The sequence below is a fragment of the Epinephelus lanceolatus genome, chromosome 21, assembly GCF_041903045.1.
Source record: "Epinephelus lanceolatus isolate andai-2023 chromosome 21, ASM4190304v1, whole genome shotgun sequence".
Classification (NCBI taxonomy): Eukaryota; Metazoa; Chordata; class Actinopteri; order Perciformes; family Serranidae; genus Epinephelus; species Epinephelus lanceolatus.
The window spans coordinates 39556300-39575856 of NC_135754.1; the positions used below are offsets into that span (position 1 = coordinate 39556300).

Consider the following 19557-nt stretch of genomic DNA (forward strand, 5'->3'; position numbering starts at 1 on the left):
TGTGAGAAATAAACGTGACTTGAATTTAATCTGTTCAATTATATCAAATTTAAACAAACAAGCAAAGACATATAAAATAGTTGAATTAAATAAAAAATCTCCAAGTCAATAATAATATGATGATAAACTGTAAATGACACATCTGTCCTGTGCAGTTACACGCTGCGGTCACAGGGGTCGCCAGTGAGTCGAGCTTCAGTGTTCAGAGCTGCACCAGAAGAAGAAGAAGAAGAAGAAGAAGAAGAAGAAGTGTTGGTAGTTGACTTGTTGAATGACAGCGGATCAAAGTTTACACTTTGTTTACAGGTGTTTCTGTGCTCGGGAACAATTCAGCACACCTGGGCGCAGAGTCGCATCGTGTCTGACACCTGACCGGCCGCCTCGCGATCACAAACAATGCGGGACCGAACTAAAGAATTAGGAAACGTGAGTTTCAAAGTAAACGGCTAGCGTTAGCATTAGCATTAGCCTGCTAACACTTTGCTGTAGTTGGTCGATAAACGGCGGCTAACGTCAGTGTTCAACAGTGACAGCTTTAACTAACAAAGGACACAAATACAAGAGATTAAAACATAAAGTTTAACCGTTTAAGTGTCATGAATGAAACTTTAGCGACCTGTTCGTCTCAACTTCCGTTACAGCCCCGTCTCCTTAGGAGGTGGCAGGCCGGGGCAGGGCACGGCTGCGGGGCTCTGCGGGGCTCTGCGGGGCTCTGCAGGGCTGAGGAGCTATAGTACTGTGGAAATATCTTTATTCTCCTCACATTTATTTATTTATGTATTTTTCTGTGGTTCGCAGAATGCAGAGGCTTCAGATGAGGACGAGGGCAGCGCTCTCATGATCAAACCTGGAACCTCTTCAGCCAAAGAGGAGAAGGAGAATGAAGCTTTCTTTAAAAAGGTGAAAGTTAATTAAACTGTGAGATTAATCAGTGTACAGGTGACAGATCACCTGAGATAACAAAGTTTAACCTCCACATTACAGTTCTGTCTACATGACACACTTGTTGTTCAGGAAGAGACTGTGTTGACTGCAGCGCTCCATGTTTATGTGCATGTTTAGCTGAAGTTGAATGTGTGGTGCTGAGGCTCTGTCTGCACTCTAACCTTTGTTTTGACAACATGTCAGTCTGGGCTGATCCCAGTGTCCTTGTGTGAGGCTGTCAGGAACAAGCACCAGTGTTATTGGCATCATGTCACAGCAAACATACCATACATTCACTGGTTTATAATGTTCTAATGTGAACATGTGCTCGTGTTCTGAACCTCAGGTTTTATGGACATTTTAACATTTTACAGACCAAATTAATTTTAAATGAGCTGAAAATAATCTGCAGTTTAACTGGTGAGGGAAATACACAGCGGTAAAGTTTAAAGCTATGTGCTCTGACACAAGACACGGTACCTAGGCCTGAAACTAACAAGTCATTTAAGTTATTGATTATTGAATCGTTGAGTTTAGAAAATGTGACAGTTATATGAGAATGCCTGTTGCAAGTCAACAGAGCCCAGTGTGGCGCCTTGAGACTGTTTGTTCGCTCCCACCAACGACCTGAAAACAGTCAATAAAAAAAAATGTTTGTTTCAAATCCTTGATCAGAGAACGTTTGCCATTTTTGCTGCATAGATGAATCAAATGATTAAAAAAATATTTTTTTTTTTTCATATCTAATTGAATAATCAACAAAAAAATGCAACTGTTAATATGTTGTTGCCTCTAAACTTCAAAACTCTTTTGTCCAAATCTCAGGCGCAAGAGATCCACGAGGGGCTGCAGAGCCTCAAGAGCATGGTGTCTAACCTGGAGAACAAACAGAAGACCGTGCTGGGTGTGGCGCTGCCGGAGGAGAGTAAGTTTGTTCATTTAGGCCGACGGTCGATCCAGATTTGAGGACTGATCATATTTATGAGGTGCCTGACAACAATGATTTACAAGATTTGAACATTTCAAGTCTTGTACATTGAACAATAAGAAACCTTTGTAGTTCATCTTGGTAAGACGTCACCACTCAGTGTTGATGATGATGATGTTGTAATGTCTGGGCAGGTATGAAGAAAGAGCTGCAGACTCTTCGAGAGGAGATAAAAACGTTGGCGAGTCAGATCCAGAGAAAACTGAAGAGTGAGTGCTGAAGGATCAAAAGTCAGCAAGGTGTTCATGTCGTATTTTGTGTGCTCGGCTCACACGCATCAATTGTGTTTCTGCAGGTATTGAACCGAAGAAGGGAGAGGATGATGGCAAATATATACCCATCAACATTCGGATGCAACGGACCCAGGTTTACCCAACTGCCCCGCTAACATCTAGTCTGAACTCTGAGTACCTTTAAGAACATAACTTCACATGTGAGCAGCTGCATGACGTGCTTTTATTGCGTTATTAAAGTGATCAACGCGTGTCTTTGTCTCCAGCACGGTGTTTTGTCGAAGGAGTTTGTGGAGCTGATGGGTCACTGTAACACCATCCAGGCCCAGTACAGAGACCGTAACGTGGAGAGGATACAGAGGCAACTCAAAATCAGTGAGTCCACAAAGGCATGGCTGTGATTTGTGGTGTTAGCTTTGTGATCTGTGGTCAACTCCACCCATCACTTCCTGCTTCTCAGTTTGTCTCATGACGTTTAGCATGTGTCATCTCCTTTTGCTTTCTGTTGCTCTCTGCTGCTCACACTTTCACCTCCTCACGTAGCTGTTAGAAGCTCTATGGAGTGATCTGATTAATGGATCATGACACACTGTGATGACATAACAACTTCTTCTTCTTTGAAGATATAGTTTATATTATTACAGCACCTGATTGGTGTCAACAGGAAGAGCTACAGTTGTTGACAGATACATCAGTAAACACTTGTGTCTGCGTACAGCTACATTATAGTGTGTTAGAAACCACCCAGGGGTTTATTAATGTTCACTATTAAATTCACAGTAGAAGTGAGAGCAGTCTGAGTCACAAGAGAGACTGTTCTGATCACAGGTTTCACTTCCTTCATGTTCATCTTGTCAACTGTAGTTAACAACAACAACGACGTCTAACAATCAAAATCTTTTCAGATGGAATAAAATCTTGTGAACTTATTGGTTTCTGCCCTGAAGAAGGTTTTTATAAACCAACATGTATATGCTGCTTAAAGAATGCTAACATGGATGGTTCAAATAAAACACTGAGGATTAAGATTTGATTTGATTTTGTATTTTTTTCCGCCCACGTTATGTTCACTGAAATGTTCGGTGCATGCATAAATCTAAGTTTGTGTCAGTACCTCAATGTAAATGATTCCTTGTACACATGAACACATCGTAACAGTGATGATAAATATTAAGTATAAAGGATAATAAATAAATGGAAATAAAGATAGAGAGATGGTTTGTTGTCGAGCTGCAGTGATCAGTTGATGAGTAGAATAGTCGCTTGACAGAAAAGTAATTGGCGGCCATTTTGTTCACATCATCACTCATTTAAACATCCCAAACATTTGATGGTTCAAAGAAATGAACTGTGACTGACGCCATCTTGTCCTTTAAGATATTTTGACCAAATTCTGAGCCTCTCAGTGGTTTGTTGTGGCGAGCCGGTCTGGCTTACTGCTCTCAGCCAGTCTGAGCTTGGCCACGCGTGCATGTGAGTGCATGTGTGTGTCCCACTGGCAGCCTGCACTGATATGACAGTGATGTGTCGTAGAAGAAACACAGTTCCCCACTCGTTAACACTGCTAGATCTGTCAGCACTGTTGCCATTATTAGCATCGTTTATTGAGTTAGCACTGTTAGCTGCTAGCCACCAACTCAGCCACTTCCATGTTGAGACCCATGTGCAGACTGTCACACCCCACAGCTCTGCTCTGAACGTCACGTACTGCTCCTTTAATCAGTTGCTGCTTTGCAGTCCTTGTATCTTGTTGAGTTCACAGAACAAAGACTGACAGGAGGAAGTGTTTGTGTTTTTATCTTCAGCACCTCTCAAACACTCGTCTAACGCACCTCTCACTTTCAGCGGGGACCAACGTGACAGACCAAGAGCTGGACACGATGCTGGAGAGCGGGCAGACGGATGTTTTCACCCAAAATGTGAGTGCACACAAGATGAAGGCAAAGTGTCAGCAGTGTGATGCTGGACACCACAACACAGTAACTGCAGTAACACACGTACAGTCAAACAAACAGCAGCTGGTCGTAGTGACTTTGAGTGTTGTGTATGAAGTGATGACAGATGTGCTCCGTTGTCGTCTCTCTAGTCACTCAGACTGGACAACAGCTGTGGTAAGCAAAGACAGAAACCCTGTGCAGCTCGTAGTGCTGTGTGTAGTGTTAGTAGCTCATAGTAAAGAGTCCTGCGGCCCTCTGACGTCACACTTGAAGTGTTTTTATCTTGACCTGGTGCTTTAACTTCAGGAAAGGATCTTTTTCCACCACTGGTCACAGCTGAGACTTTGAAACCTCACGACTTCCTGTTGTTTCTAGCAATGACTGTGCGCTGTGTGTTCAGATCCTGATCGATGCTCAAGCTACAAAACAGGCTCTGAATGAGATCGAGTCCCGACACGACGAGATCCTGAAACTGGAGAAGAGCATCAGAGACCTGCACGAAATGTTCCAGTACCTCGCCATGGAGGTGGAGGCTCAGGTAAAGTAACGCTGATGAAGGTTTCTATTTGGGGGAATGAAGAGTGTGTGACTGTGATGTTTGTGCCTCGTGCAGGGGGAGATGGTGAACCGCATTGAAAACAACATCAAACAGTCGTCAAACTACGTGGAGAAGGCAAAAGAGAACACAGAGAAAGCTGTCACGTATCAGCAGAAAGCACGAAAGGTACGACGTGGAGTCACACACACCATGAACCGCACACTTTGATTCACTGGAAAACAGAAAATCTTTGCGGTTGCACCTGATGAGTGTTGCTTGTATATTAATTAATCTGTAATTTGTCTCTTCCAATGCAGAAAAAGATCTGGATAGCGATCTGTTTGGCCATCCTCATCCTCATCCTAGTCATCTCATTGGTCACCACCTTCGGCACCTAACAGTGTGAGTCGGTGGCTGGTTTAGCAGAAGCACATTTAAAAATGAAAAATCACCTTTTATGTAAATAATTTCAGCCCACAGGACGTTCGGGTGAATTTATCAGTTATCATCCCTCTGCTTTTTTTTTTTCTTCTTCCCACATTTCATCTTTGTGTTTCTGAAACTGTGGAAGATCATTTACGCCAGAATCCTGCAGGTCGTTATAAGGACAGACTTTTGTAAAATAATGACCAAGTGTCTCAAAATAATGACTTCTTTTTAGAGTTCAGTCACTGTGTCGACAGTTTCTCATTATTTGAGACACTGACTGTAAATTTTGCAAAATAATTTTCAGCATTATGAAAATACTTCGCGTCTCAAACATGAGAAACTTTCTCAATATTTTGACTTCAGCCTGTTTTGATTTATGAAATTAAGACTTTGAAAGTTTCTTTTTATTCTGCGAAATCATTATTTCAATAAAATTCATCATTTTGAAATAGTCAGTATTTTGACAAAATTCTCATCCGTGTGAGAAACGGACTCATTTGTTGACAGTTTATTATTTTGAGATACGAAGTCGTGGTCTGGAGACACTGATTTAAAGTTACAAACTTATTATAACAAAAATAATGAAAACTTAAACAATATTTTGACTATTTTGAGACATGAAATCAATATTTAGAGAAAGTTTCTCATTAAGTTGATAAAGTTTATTTTTATTTTGACATACTACTGTAAGTCGTTTTGAGATCAGTCAGTAATTTGAGAACATTTCTCATTATTATTATTATTATTTTGGAATAGTAAGTCATTATTTTTTAGATATTTATTGAAAGTTTTGCAAACACTTTGCAACGTTCTCAAAATACAAACTTGTTGCAAAATAATGAGACGCATTCTCAATATTTTGACAGGCTTATTTTAAAATATGAAAACAATATTTTGATAAAGTTTCTTGTTAGTTTGATAAAGTTTATTTTTGTTTTTTTAATAATTATTTATTATTCTTGCCAGACTGAGTCATTAATTTGAGAACATTTTCCATTATTTTGAGATATGAGAACATTGCTTTGAGGAAGTGTCTCATTATATTGACGTACAGGATCTTTGTCTTTATCTTTGTCTTCCATATCTAACCTTCTGTCCTCATCACGGGCCTATGTTTTGTTTTTTGTTTTTTTAAAGAAGAAATGTGCTTTTAACTCACACACGGCAACACTCTCGTCTGCGTTTCCACATCCACTCACGAGGTCGTGCTGCTGGTTTGTGGAAACTCCCCGTTACATTCTGGTCTGCGACACACACACCAGGATATTTAGTGAACTGTTACGTCAGCGCTCCTTTCCCCTCCTACGTAAAAAAAGCAAAGAGGAAATAAGTGGTCTTGAGCAAAGCACAATGCAGTATTGAACCCCCGACTGGAGCTGATCGTACTGTACTCAGGAAACTGTGCGTTGATTCTCGTGACCTTGTTGTTTCTGGATGAATTCGAGGCACAAACAACAGTTTGAATAGAGTAGGCAAATAGACTAATATAATTGTACATAACGATGATGATTGAGATGATTTTTAAAACTTGAAAGTTGTGTCAAACTGCCGACGTGTAACAAGTGTAAATACAGATATTGTTTTTTTGGTGGAAGAACAGCCCCCTGCTTTGTGTTTTAATTTGACGGTGTGTCGACACTGCAGCAAAAGGCCCGAGGCCCACTTTTATTTCTCCTATTATCAGTTTGTATTTATGATTCAGACATTGTGTAAGCTGCTGCTGCTACGAGAACAGTTCTGCAACCACCATGTTTTTATTTCCCCACAATGTGCCTTCAGCATGACGTCCACGTGAGAATGTGATGTTGTGCACTAACATTGTGAAGAAGGGAGTGAGTTTGTATTTGTTTCTATGTTTGAGTTCACACAGCCGTGTTTCATCTGAGTGTGATGCATATACTCTGACAAGACTTTCTTCACTCGTCTGTCACATTGGGCCAAAGTCTCCTTTTGTTCTCCATGTTACTACTTTAGTGATTTTACTTCAGTTCTGTGGGGAAGTGTAAACTAACCAGGAAACACATGTTAGGAAACAAACTGTGGCTGCTTTGCTCCACAATGTGACAAATCTGTGAAGAAAAATAAACCAAACATGTTTATGTTGAAGGTCGTCTGGTCTTTGCTCTCGTATGGAAGCCCATTTACATTTTTACGTCAGTACACAAACAATGAGGTGCAAACTTAGCGTTGTGATGAACAAATCCTGATACAGTAAATTATTCCGATGAGAAACTCTGAAAACAATGACTTAGTTTTTGAAATTTAATAATGATTTAATATCAAATGTTTAAGATCTCAAAGTTAACACGTTAGTATCACAAAATAATGACTTAGTATCTTTAATTAACGAGTTAATATCTCAAACATAATGACTAAATATCAAATGAATGAGTTAGTATCTCCGTATAATGACTTAGTATTCTAGAAATAATGACTCAGCACTGTAAAATAACGGGAACATTATCAAAATACTGACTCAGTATACTCAGAAATTATTTTTGAGAACGTTTCTCGTCATGTTGAGGATCAAGGTCATATTTAGTCATTTCCAGATTAGTAAGATGTAAATTTAAATAGTTTATTATTTTGAGATACAAAGTCATTATTTTAAGACTTATTTTGAGACTATTTCTCATTATAATGATTTACAGGATTTTTTTTTTTTTTTTTTTCAGCATGAGGCTAATTTTCTTTTCTGGCATAAATGGGCTTCCATACTTGAGTCTCCTTTGGCAGCAGAAGAAGAAGGTTGACGGACGGGACGGCGACTTTACTACTGTGTAATATTACAGCTGTTGAATTTTGCATCACATTTATTTTAATATAGATTTGTTTTTAAATAAAATTCTGCCATGTTCTGTTTTCTGTTTGTGTCTTGTATGATAAAGTGTTAAAGTCACACAGAAGCTGTTACAGACAATTGAAAAGTGTTTTGTGAGTTTCAGTATCAGTTGTTTTGTTTTTTACCTACTAAGATGACACGAGCCTGTATTTCACCCACAATTAAACAAAATCTTCAACACAATGAAAAATGGCAACTAATTTTTGGTCTTTTTATTCAACTGTAATTGTCTTAATTTTTCAAGTAAAACAATGTGGAATTACAAGGGATCAAAGGAATGCAACAAATGAAGAGAGACAAATCAAAAGTAAGACCATCACCATAAACTACCCCCCGCCCCGCCCCCAAATATCACCTCTGCTCAAAATAGCTCCGACAAGTCCAAAAGTAAATCGACAATTTACAGTCATCTGGAACTGTACCAGTAATTTTATTCACATATTTTGTCCAAGTAATTGTTTTTTTTACATGAACGAAGAGCAATGACGTGATGGTGACAAAACAAAAGAAGAAATAGGTGAAAAATAAAACATTAATTTGGTAGCACTGATGCACAGGGTGCGTCTCTTGATGTTCTCCAGGTTCTGTCTTTTTGTTGTTGTTTTGGCTTTTTTTAAGTAAGGAGAGAAGCTCAACATCCCTGCTTCAGGTGCTTTACAAGGCAATCTGAGGTTCAAACCCATTTGGCCAAAGAGGCACTCTTAATTTCAATAACATGTACTTGCCCTTTCAATATAAATACACGACAAAGTGGAGCGTTAACTATAAATGCCTTTGGGAGGATTAGGAAAAAGAAATTTAGCTTCTGCTGCTCCGGGTCGTGGTGACGAGCACGTGTTCAAGACAATTTTCAACTTCAATTAATGCAGTTTTTCAGACTGTAGAGATGCATCGTGAGGAACCAGGAACCAGTTGATGTAAAAACGTATTACTACACCACAATGTACTCAAAAGCCGAGGGCCACAATATCAGATGTGCAAATGAGAAATGCAAGGCTGGATTTAAAAATGAATCCAATGAACAGAAACTGACGTGACAAACAAAGGGGCCCAAGCAAAGACAAGCTCCAGCATAGTGCAGCAAAGATCACATTGACAGATCTGGTCTCTTCCCAAAACCCTGGAAGAAATAATAAAATATGCATAACTTATCAACTGACTACAAAGAAACAATAGTCAGGACAGCTGACGAAATTTTCAAAACCAAACTCTCTAAAACCTCCAACGTACAATACAACTGGTCACTCGAAAGTTTTTAACGTCACACAAATGACTTTTCGTTTACGACCCTGACAGAGGGTGCTGTATAATCCCATCTTAACACATAAGATCTGAGTGTTCCAGTCTTAAATGATTACAGTACATAAGGTGAACTAACAACTTTCCTTTATAACCTCTTGCACCTTTGCCCCCCTCAAGTCCCAGTGGTGACTTTACCCACTGTACCATCTCTGTCCGTTCACGGACGCACAACGATGGTGCCACTTTTTTTTAACTCTCAGTCCGGCATCCCTGAGCCTTCCCCCAGCTGACAATGGTTGAGCTGGTGAGAGGACCAGCTCCAATTGGAAAGGGAGAGGGCCCAAGAGGCAGGGAGGTCCCTGGCTTGTGCAGCACTCAGTTCCCTTGCATTCATTAAGAGTGCACACAAAGCAGCAACCTTGGAGGTCATGACATGCTCTCGTATCGTGCTCTACAACGGCACTCTCGCTTCCATTTTTTCCCTTTGGCACTCTGATCATGTCTTGTTGTGACGATGTTGACCAGAAGAGGAGCGGGTGCTCGCGGCCGGTGACCGGGCCTGCACTGCCGCGAGCGCTGCGACGCTACGCAGCACCCTGTCCGGCGTCCCTTCTGTTCCTGAACTGCTGGTCACCTCCTGCTTTTGAGACCTCCTGTCCTTCCGACTCTCCCTGCGCTGGCCCTGCTGGTCTCTTTTGTCTCTGCTCTCTGAGCTGCGATCCCTCTCGCGCTCGCTGCCGGAGGAAGCAGCGCGGGACTCTCTGTGCTCGGTGTTCTGAGAGCTGATGCTATGGGTACGTTGGCTGCTGTTGCTGCTGCTGCGGCTTCTGCTGCTGCGCCCGCCCTCGCCGTCACTGCTCATGCTGCTGCAGGCACTGTGGCCCCGGGATGAAGACTGCCCCTCTGTCTCACCATCCTTTCCCCCTGATGACTTCCTACTCCCCCTTTCCTTTTCCTCTGCTTTAGACCTCCTGTACTCCACTTCCAGGGGTGGAACCAGAGAACCGGGGCACTGTCTGGTGGAGCGGGGCGCAGGGCGGCTTGTCTGATTGGGCGTTGAGGGTTTGCTGCCACTGCTTTTATTATTAGTAAGATTTACAGAGTTAGTCTGAGAGGAGGCTTGTACACTTTTGCTTTTAGGCTTTTGGTTCTTGTCAGAAGAGGAGGCAGGAGAAGTCCCTGTGGCCTTCGCTCCCGAGTCTTTCCGAGTGGTGTGGCCAGGGGTATCCACCCTGCCTTTCATTGCTAGCAGCTTGGCTGCCGCATTGAGTGCCGAGCACCTCTTCCCCAGAACTTCGGGCTCAGGAGGCAACGAGGGGGTGCTGTTTGTCTGAGCTTTACTGTCCTGTGAAGGCTGAGATCCTGCAGACTTCCTGGTGACCCTAACAGAAGATGTATCACTGCCAGACTCTCCACCTGTGGATGTGTTGGCGTTGTTTGACGCATTTCTGTCAGCGCTGGGCGCAGGTTTCTTTCCCTGCCGGCTGTTGCCCTTTTCCCTCTCCTGATCTTGTAGCCTGTGCTTCCCCGAGCGAGTCAACCGGTGCTCCTTCCTGCTCTCACTGTTGTCAGAGTCTGAGGAGGAAGAGGAAGACCTGGAACGTCTTCTCCGAGCGGTGGTGAGCTCCTTTTTGCTGCTTTCCTCTTCCTTCACTCCACCCTCTTCATTTTTCTCCTCCTTCCCTGTTTCTGATGTGACATCCATCCGCCTCTTCTTGGCAGGATGTCTGTTCTCGTAAGTCCTCTTGTGGTGAGCGTGACGGGTGAGTGTTGATGTAGAGCACCCAGATGAAGACGAGGAGGAGCGAGCGGACTCCTGGCTGCTCTGGCGACTGAGAGGCCTTTTCGGGATTGGAGTTTGCTCCACCGCCTGCTTAGGTTCTTCTTTCTGAGGGGCAGCTGCAGGCTGTGCTTCTCCACCTGCCCCCTCCCTGTCCGACTCTTTGGTCTCAGAGGAACTCTCCACTTTTCTCCTTTTAGCCTGAGACTTGCAGATGTCCTCCTTTTTGTCATCCTCCTCCTTGCTAGTCCTTGCGCCAGCCTCCACTGTGTCTACCTCCATTTCTGTCTCCCTGTCTGGATCACTCTTGGACACTTTCTGCGTCAGCTCTGAAGATTGTTTATCAGATGAAACACTGGAGGAAGCAGATGTAGCTACCTGGGGTGGGGCCTCCGTCTTGGTTGGTGTGGACACATCCAAGCTTTGTACTTGCAGGGAAGTTACTGCAGATGTTTGCGTGGTGGACACAAGGGGAGCTGTTCTGGTCGTGGCAGCTGTGGTAGTGGATGCTTGGGTAGTCATGACAATGTTTGTGGTAGCAGCTGTACTAGACTTTTCTGAGGATGATGTAGCTGTGGTGACTGTTGGTACTGGAGCTGGTGTAGCACCTGTGGAAGTTGTAACAGGAGGTGGGATCTTGACAGTCTTTTCTGCAGTTGTTGCAGGGGTGGATGGCGTTGAGTGTTCTTTGGAGGGGGCTACTGCTACAGGGGTTTTTACTTGGACTACTTTACTTGGACTTGGGGCTGATGAAGTTACTGTAACTGTCTTAGACTTGGCTGTGATAGTTACACTGGCAGACACTGTGGTTGGGGAAGGAGTGCAGGTTGGGGTTGGTATAGCAGGAGGTTTTGCAGAGGATGTGCCAACCACTGGGACAGCTGTTGCCTGTTTAGACACTGGACCTGTTGTTGTTGGTGGCTGTGAAGTTGAGACTGGTTTGGTAGGGACTTTGGTAGCTGTTGCATTAGTCCTTGCTTGCGCTGGAGAAGATGGAGCTGTATTTGCAGCAGATGAGACTGTTGTTACTGATGGAGTTGTAGAAGAAGACATGGTTGGAGTTGCAGTGGGAGCTGTGCTTGGACTTGTTGAGTTTGATGGACGAGCTTGGAATGTTTTTACTGTTGCTGTCACGGTTGTTGCTGTAGCGGAGGAGGATGCTGAGGTTGGTTTTGGGGAAGCTGTTGCCGGGGTTGCAACTGTAGTTGAAACCTTCTGTGTGGAAGTTCGGGCAGAGGTTACGGTTGCTGGAGCAGAGGTTACAGTAACTGAGGCGGAGGTTATGGTAGTCAAGCTGGAGGTTATGGTAGCTGGAGCGGAGGTTACATTAGCCGACGAAGAGGTTATGGTAGCTGGAGCAGAGGTTATGGTAGCTGGGGTGGAACTTACAGCAGCTGAGGTGGAGGTTATGGTAGCTGGGGTGGAAGTTACACCAGCTGAGGCGGAGGTTATGGTAGCTGGGGTGGAAGTTACACCAGCTGAGGTGGAGGTTATGGTAGCTGGGGTGGAAGTTACACCAGCTGAGGCGGAGGTTATGGTAGCTGGGAGGGAAGTTACACCAGCTGAGGTGGAGGTTATGGTAGCTGGGGTGGAAGTTACACCAGCTGAGGCGGAGGTTATGGTAGCTGGGAGGGAAGTTACAGCAGCTGAGGCGGCAGTTATGGTAGCTGGGAGGGAAGTTACACCAGTTGAGGCGGCAGTTATGGTAGCTGGGAGGGAAGTTACACCAGCTGAGGCGGCGGTTATGGTAGCTGGGAGGGAAGTTACAGCAGCTGAGGCGGAGGTTATGGTAGCTGGGAGGGAAGTTACAGCAGCTGAGGTGGAGGTTATGGTAGCTGGGGTGGAAGTTACACCAGCTGGGGAAGATGTCGTAGATGACAAAGCAGTAACTTGCTTCAATTCCTTCACAGTTGTACTTTTTGTTGCGACTGATTTTGCTGTAGTGGTGACTGCTGGTGTAACGCTGACTGTTTTTGATACTACGTTAGCGGCTGTTGTGATTGTTGCAGCAGCGACTGATGTGGGAACTGCTTTGACAGCCGTGGCAGGAGATGACACAGTCGATGGGGTGGCAGCAGCTGGAGTGGCAACTGTGGCGGTTTTGGCAGAGTCTGGTCCTGTTGTTTTCACAGTTGTAGAAACTGAAGGTTTTGGCTCTATGGGAGCTTTAGAAGCAGTGGAAACCACAAGTGTTGGTTTTATACCTGGAAGAGTTGATGTGATGGTGCTAGCAGGTGGCAGTGGAGCCGTGGTAGTGGGGGTAGCAGTAACTGGGATGGTGGTAGACGTGGAAAGTGGGACAGAGGATGCGGGGGACACGTGGGTTGCTGCTGTGTCTGGGCTTGAAACTGGAGCTGGAGCTGAGCTAATGAATTGGGCTGAAGCTGACGTGGAGGCAACCACAGGAAAGGGTGCAGGTGTAGTGGGTACTTGCACTGAAGCTGCAACTGGTGTGGAAGCTTTATCTGTTGTTGATGTTGCTGTGGGGGCTTTAGCTGGATTTGGAGAAGGGGATGTAACCTCACTCTTGGTTTCTGTTCCCTCAGCTTTGGTAGACTGGGAGGCGTAACTTGTAGTGACAACAGCAGCTATAGGGGTCTCTGACTTATGGGGAGGTGAGACAGTTGGCTCTGTGCTAGCATCAGTTTTGGATATACCAGATACACCAGTAGTTGTGGTCTCATTTTTAGAGTTATGTCCTTCACTGACAGTCTCTGGTGCAGTTGTGGAGTCTTTGCGAGGGCGACCTCTCTTACGTTTCGGGGAAAGAGGAGGATTCCCTTCCTCACTTGGCGAGGTGGGCTGTGAAGAAGGGGTCACTGTGCTGTCAGACTCTGGTAACCTTGGGGGAGTCTTAGGGGGCCGGCCCCTCTTTCTCTTCAAAGGTGCCACAACAGAGTTCACACTGGAGTCTGTGGAAGTTGCAGTGGCATCTTTGCCTGGTTGTACGTCTGTTTTTCTGGACTGGTTTCCTCCCCTTCCCCGACCCAGATGCTGCTGTTGTTCTCCCAGCTGAGCAGCCATGCGAGATTCAGTTTCCAGCCTGCGCCGCACGGGAAGATTTCTCAGCACAGGCATGTCAGGAGAAAGATGGGACGGGGAATATGGAGGATAACTTCTGACAGGCGGTGGGTGCACAGACGGACTAGGAGTAGAGTCTTGGTCCTGAGGAGATTTGGTAACGGTCCCTTTTGTTTTGCTGTCAGGGCTCAGTGACGTGTTGTCTTTGTTTGGTTCATCAACGAATCCAGCAGTGTTCTCCTCCACGGTGGCCTCCTCTGAAGAAGTTCCACCTCCGGTGCCGCTTCCTCTTCGCCTCCTCCTCCTTGGCTCTTTCTCTTCCACCACGGTGACCAACCTCCCTGGAAGTTTTCGCAGGACTTTGGCCGATGGAGAGTCTTCAACCAGGCCCCGCAGGACTTCACCATCTGCTGACTGACGCTTGCGAGGTGATCTGGAGCTGGTGGAGGGGGGAGACATGGCGCTGTGGTCTTTGGTGTCATCATCTTTTGCCTGATGGTCCGCCGGGCAGCTGGATTCTAGCGAAGACTCAGACACCCTCCTCTCCTTCTCCCCTTCCTTCTCCTCTTTGCAGGCTTTGGAGGTCTTGCTGTCGGTCTCCCCAACACACTGTTGTTTCCCTCCAGGGGGAGAGGTCGTAGGAGGGGAAGGCACTGGACTGGGATGGGAGCGGTTTGGCAGAGTCCTGGTTTTGATGGTCTGGTGATCTCTGGCAGGAGATGAGGCTTTTGACGACTTGGAGGAATCTTGAAGCCTGGTTGACGAGGAGGTTTTGTGATGGTCTGTGCGGGACGGGGTGGTAGACACAGTACCAGTGTCTTTGGCAGCTCCTCGTCCTCTCAGACCGCAGCGGAGTCTTTCAGGCACTTCTCTAGGGGTTGTGGGCTCAGGTTCCGTTTCAGGTGAGGCCCCACGCAGTCGACCGCTGGTCCTTGTCGAGGTGACAATCTTGTCCTTGTCCTTAGGTTTACGGCCACGGCGGGCTGGCTGAGCAGGCTCCACAGAGGCTGGCGGTGACAAAAAGTCATCCTCGTCATCATCGGATGAAGCATGAAGCTTAAGGCCCTCCTCCTTGGCTTGGTCCAGGCCCTTCCTGGCAGCCTCCACTTGTTCCTAAACAGACACAGGACAAATAAGATGCAGACTTTATCAGTTCCACATCGAGGAAGTTCACAGGTTGTAGCAGCTCAAGAGTCAAAAGCAAATAACAGCAATACATATAAGATGTATTTAACTATAAACACACAAGGTCTCATTCATGAGACGTGAGCGGAACTAGTTTGTGTGTAAACTGTTCGCAGAAGGAAATTTACATGTATTTTGGCATTCATCAATATGTTAGTCGCTCCGATCTGTTCGCAGGTACAAACAAAATCTACAGCTGTTCCTCTGACTGCTCGTAGTGTTTGTGTAAGTACGATACTGCACATACATGTTGCTTGTCATTATTAGAAATTAGTTTTATTTCGCACTGTGCTCTGTTACGTTCACAATACACAGATGCCTTTGAAACAAGTTAAACATGACAAGCGATTAGAAATGTAACACATTTAGATTTAGTCAGCATTTAGCAGATTTAAGCTTCAGATTAGGTTCTTCACACGCCGCAGCCCCAAACTGCATGTCATTAATTATCAGAGATGCGACTGGGAGACTTAAACATTATTTCAAATTGAGTTTTGGTTTAATAAGACCCATGGACTTGGAAAATGCAATTTGGCGTCCATCTCTGCTCCACGGTGTGGAGTATTTTAATACTATACATAAATATATAAATATTATTCCACAGTAAGTACTAACGCTGCACAGTCGTAATGTCAACAATATAAATATAAAGGATATTATATATATGTACACAGGCAGATACAGTGTAAGGATAAACAATATTTACTTTAAAACAACAGGATCAAAAAATGTGGCGTTACCTCAGCCTGCTTCAACTCCTCTTTGCACACGTCTTCTAGTGAGGCTTCCAGGAAGTTCATGGCGTAGCGTTCAATTGGAGTGAGCTGCAGATAGGCAGAGCATACGGTGAGTATATATATATATATATATATACATATAATGAATCTATACAGCAGATATACCCCCGTCTTCACTGTCACAGAGATTCATTTGATTAGTTTTGGATATAAACAGTATTACATTTAGTTTTTATCTGACAGATGTAAAATCCAAATGAGCTCAAACTAATGTGCTGCTGATTACTCACCTGCTCCACCAGAGCAGCGATCTCCTGCTCGGCCTTGGAGAGCTCCTCCACCTCCTCCTGTTCCCCTCCATCATCCAGTGGTATGTTCTCATTGAACTCCGCCAGTTCTGCCACCTGCTCCGCTTTGGCCTGAGAGGCAGCAACTATGTCCTCCTCATCCTCGGCACGACACAGGGCCTGTGAGAGATCATTGGTACACAACCATACGTGTTAGAAAAGCATTGATTGTTTGATATGTTTGACACATTGATCCAGGATGAGGTTGATCAGTTTGGAAATTCAACATCAGTCCAAAAAATACAGCAGTCATTAATAATTTTGATATTTTACCTTTTCTGGGATATTAATAAAAAAAATGTATAAAGAAAATAAAACAGAATTAAATAAACAAGTTTGGGTAAATAAATACCTGGGAAAATGCAAAGGTAACATATTACACAAATAAATACATTTTAAAATAAATTGAAAATAAATACAATATTTAAAAAAAAAATAAATGTTTACATTTAATAAAAATTAATAAAATGTAATAAAAAAATAATAAAAATAAATAAATGAGAAAATTAAGTGGGTAAGTAAATAAATAATGAGGGGAATTAATACAAATAAACAAAGAAGCAAATTAGTCTTTATCAATTTATGTCTACATTTATTTTTAAAATTATGTTTGGTGCATTTAATGCCATATTAATTTATTTATCAAGTCACTGATTGATTGATTTTTGATAGTGACAGGTTCCGTCCTCCACAGAATAAATGTGATGCATCTAACCTGCTCCAGAATGGTGGTGCTCTGTTTGTTGACAGCCTCCTCCTCCTCAGCCTGGGGCACTGAGAGCTCCACTGCCACCTCCCTCCTCTCCCCGTCGTTCATATCAAAGAGCTCTCGGATGGTTTGCTGAGGAACATATTGAAAATGAGTCATATTGAGCTGAAAGGAAAACAGTCCTCTGTACTTAAAGGAAAATGAAAAAGGAGGCACTTGATCTGTCTCGACATTAACAGGCTCAAACAGAGCAGTGATGCTGATGGAGTCATTTATTCACTGCATTCACAGGAAAACATCGGCGCACTTCAAACAGCACAAGTGGTGCTACTTAAAAAGGTAGATGTTAATACGCTGAATGAAAGGGGAGGAGGGCATAGCCTGTGTTTCTGCACACAAAGAAAACTAGAGATAAACTAACACAACCCTAGTGATGCAAGTGTCCTGAAGCCCCGACACTTGGATCACTACGGACGAGCAGTATGGAGATATTTTGTGGTTTCAATGATGTGTTTTTGGACGTTTGAATCTGGGGCGCCGTCAGCCTCCATTAGGTGGAGTTGTGTTGCTACCTCCTCTCCCCTTGGATCTTCACAAGTGATGTGAGGACTCTAAAACTTCACCTGAGCCTCCCTCGGCATATGGGTGAGTAGATAATGGCTGAATTTACATTTTTGGGTGCACTATCCCTTTAAAGGAGCACGCCCAAAGAGCACCGGAGCAGCTTCGTCTGCCGTAACCTTCCAACAGACACATCCAAAGTCCCGCCCAGAGGCCAATCATGGCCCCAGGACGGATTTTAAGCGGCCAATGACTTGTTTTTCAAAATATATTATCTGTGGTCCATTCAGTTATTCAACCAAAATCGCTTTGCAATTTTTACGTTCAACCCCTTCATGGCAGGACGATCATACAGTTCAGTTAAAGTTAAGTTTATTTACACATTTAGATATAAAAAGAAACAGAAAAGGTAAAACAGAAACAGGTGAGGCAGAAACCCAGAGAGGGCTTTTCGTGGTATCTCACCAAAAAGGAAGAATAAAATAGATTTATAAAATACAACATGATGCAAAGTAAGATGTCAGTAAGGTCGTAGACATGGCCACAGAAAAAAGCATCGAGTTGTGTTTGTCGCTCATTTTGTTTGTTAATAATGCCCCTTAGGTATTCTCTCATCATCTATCCAGAACCAAAGTGTGTGTGTTACACCCCACAGCACTGAAGACCAGGTCCCATCTGTCACTGATGCAAACTCCATACTCATACACACACACACACACACACACACACACACACACGGGCAGTGAGCTCTCGTGTCTGAACCCAGAAAACAAAGGCTATTGTCAGTAAAATAAAAAGTCAGTTCTACCTGTTTGAAGAAGGCAGTGGTGAAGTTTCCTCCTTCAATGGCCATATCTCCCAGCATCCTCTTCTGATTGGCTTTCTTCAAAATGTTCTCCTCCACCGTTCGCTCGCTTATCAGCCTGCAGAGGAACATTAAAAACATTAATACGTGTTGAGATCACATTTCTTCTTCATGGGGACTTATGATTGTACAGAAGTATGAAGCAAACACCACGGCCTTTAAACGCCACGGCCTTAAAACGCCACGGCCTTTAAACAGCACAGCATATAAACGCCATGGCCTTAAAACACCACGGCATATAAACGCCACGACCTTAAAACACCACGGCATATAAACGCCACGACCTTAAAACACCACGGCCTTAAAACACCATGGCATATAAACGCCACGACCTTAAAACACCACGGCATATAAACGCCACGGCCTTAAAACGCCACGGCCTTAAAACACCATGGCATATAAACACCACGGCCTTAAAACACCAAGGCATATAAACGCCACGACCTTAAAACACCACGGCATATAAACGCCACGGCCTTAAAACGCCACGGCCTTAAAACACCATGGCATATAAACACCACGGCATATAAACGCCACGGCCTTTAAACACCACGGCCTTAAAACGCCACGGCATATAAACGCCACGGCCTTAAAACACCACGGCCTTTAAACGCCACGGCCTTTAAACACCACGGCATATAAACGCCATGGCCTTAAAACACCATGGCATATAAACGCCATGGCCTTAAAACACCACGGCATATAAACGCCATGGCCTTAAAACACCATGGCATATAAACGCCATGGCCTTAAAACACCACGGCCTTAAAACACCATGGCATATAAACGCCACGGCATATAAACACCACGGCCTTTAAACACCACGGCCTTAAAACGCCACGGCATATAAACGCCACGGCCTTAAAACACCACGGCCTTTAAACGCCATGGCCTTAAAACACCATGGCATATAAACGCCATGGCCTTAAAACACCACGGCATATAAACGCCATGGCCTTAAAACACCATGGCATATAAACGCCATGGCCTTAAAACACCACGGCCTTAAAACACCATGGCCTTAAAACACCACGGCATATAAACACCACGACCTTAAAACACCACGGCCTTAAAACACCACGACCTTAAAACACCACGGCATATAAACACCACGACCTTAAAACACCACGGCATATAAACACCACGACCTTAAAACACCACGACCTTAAAACACCACGGCATATAAACACCATGACCTTAAAACACCACGGCATATAAA

At 44.1% G+C, this 19557-nt stretch overlaps 2 protein-coding genes across 3 annotated transcripts in view; one reads left to right on the top strand and one right to left on the bottom strand.

The window, feature by feature from the left end:
- Nucleotides 1-221: 221 nt before the first annotated feature.
- stx4 (syntaxin 4) lies at nucleotides 222-7911 on the top strand. Its single transcript, XM_033611451.2, has 11 exons — nucleotides 222-426; nucleotides 799-900; nucleotides 1750-1849; nucleotides 2047-2121; nucleotides 2208-2278; nucleotides 2412-2520; nucleotides 3991-4064; nucleotides 4483-4620; nucleotides 4696-4806; nucleotides 4938-5020; nucleotides 7725-7911. Exons 1-10 carry the CDS (start codon nucleotides 397-399, stop codon nucleotides 5016-5018), a joined length of 891 nt encoding a protein of 296 aa, XP_033467342.1. The 5' UTR covers nucleotides 222-396; the 3' UTR covers nucleotides 5019-5020; nucleotides 7725-7911.
- A 180-nt stretch (nucleotides 7912-8091) lies between these two features.
- Nucleotides 8092-19557, bottom strand: part of srcap (Snf2-related CREBBP activator protein) — a 58667-nt gene continuing 47201 nt past the window's right edge. For both annotated transcript variants that reach the window (XM_078163189.1, XM_078163188.1), the window contains 5 exons: nucleotides 18282-18396; nucleotides 16919-17044; nucleotides 16147-16323; nucleotides 15860-15943; nucleotides 8092-15047 (listed from right to left, as the gene is read on the bottom strand). In XM_078163189.1, coding sequence (XP_078019315.1) covers nucleotides 9630-15047; nucleotides 15860-15943; nucleotides 16147-16323; nucleotides 16919-17044; nucleotides 18282-18396 — 5920 coding nt within the window. In that variant the 3' untranslated portion in view covers nucleotides 8092-9629. The remainder of the gene's footprint in view (nucleotides 15048-15859; nucleotides 15944-16146; nucleotides 16324-16918; nucleotides 17045-18281; nucleotides 18397-19557) is intronic.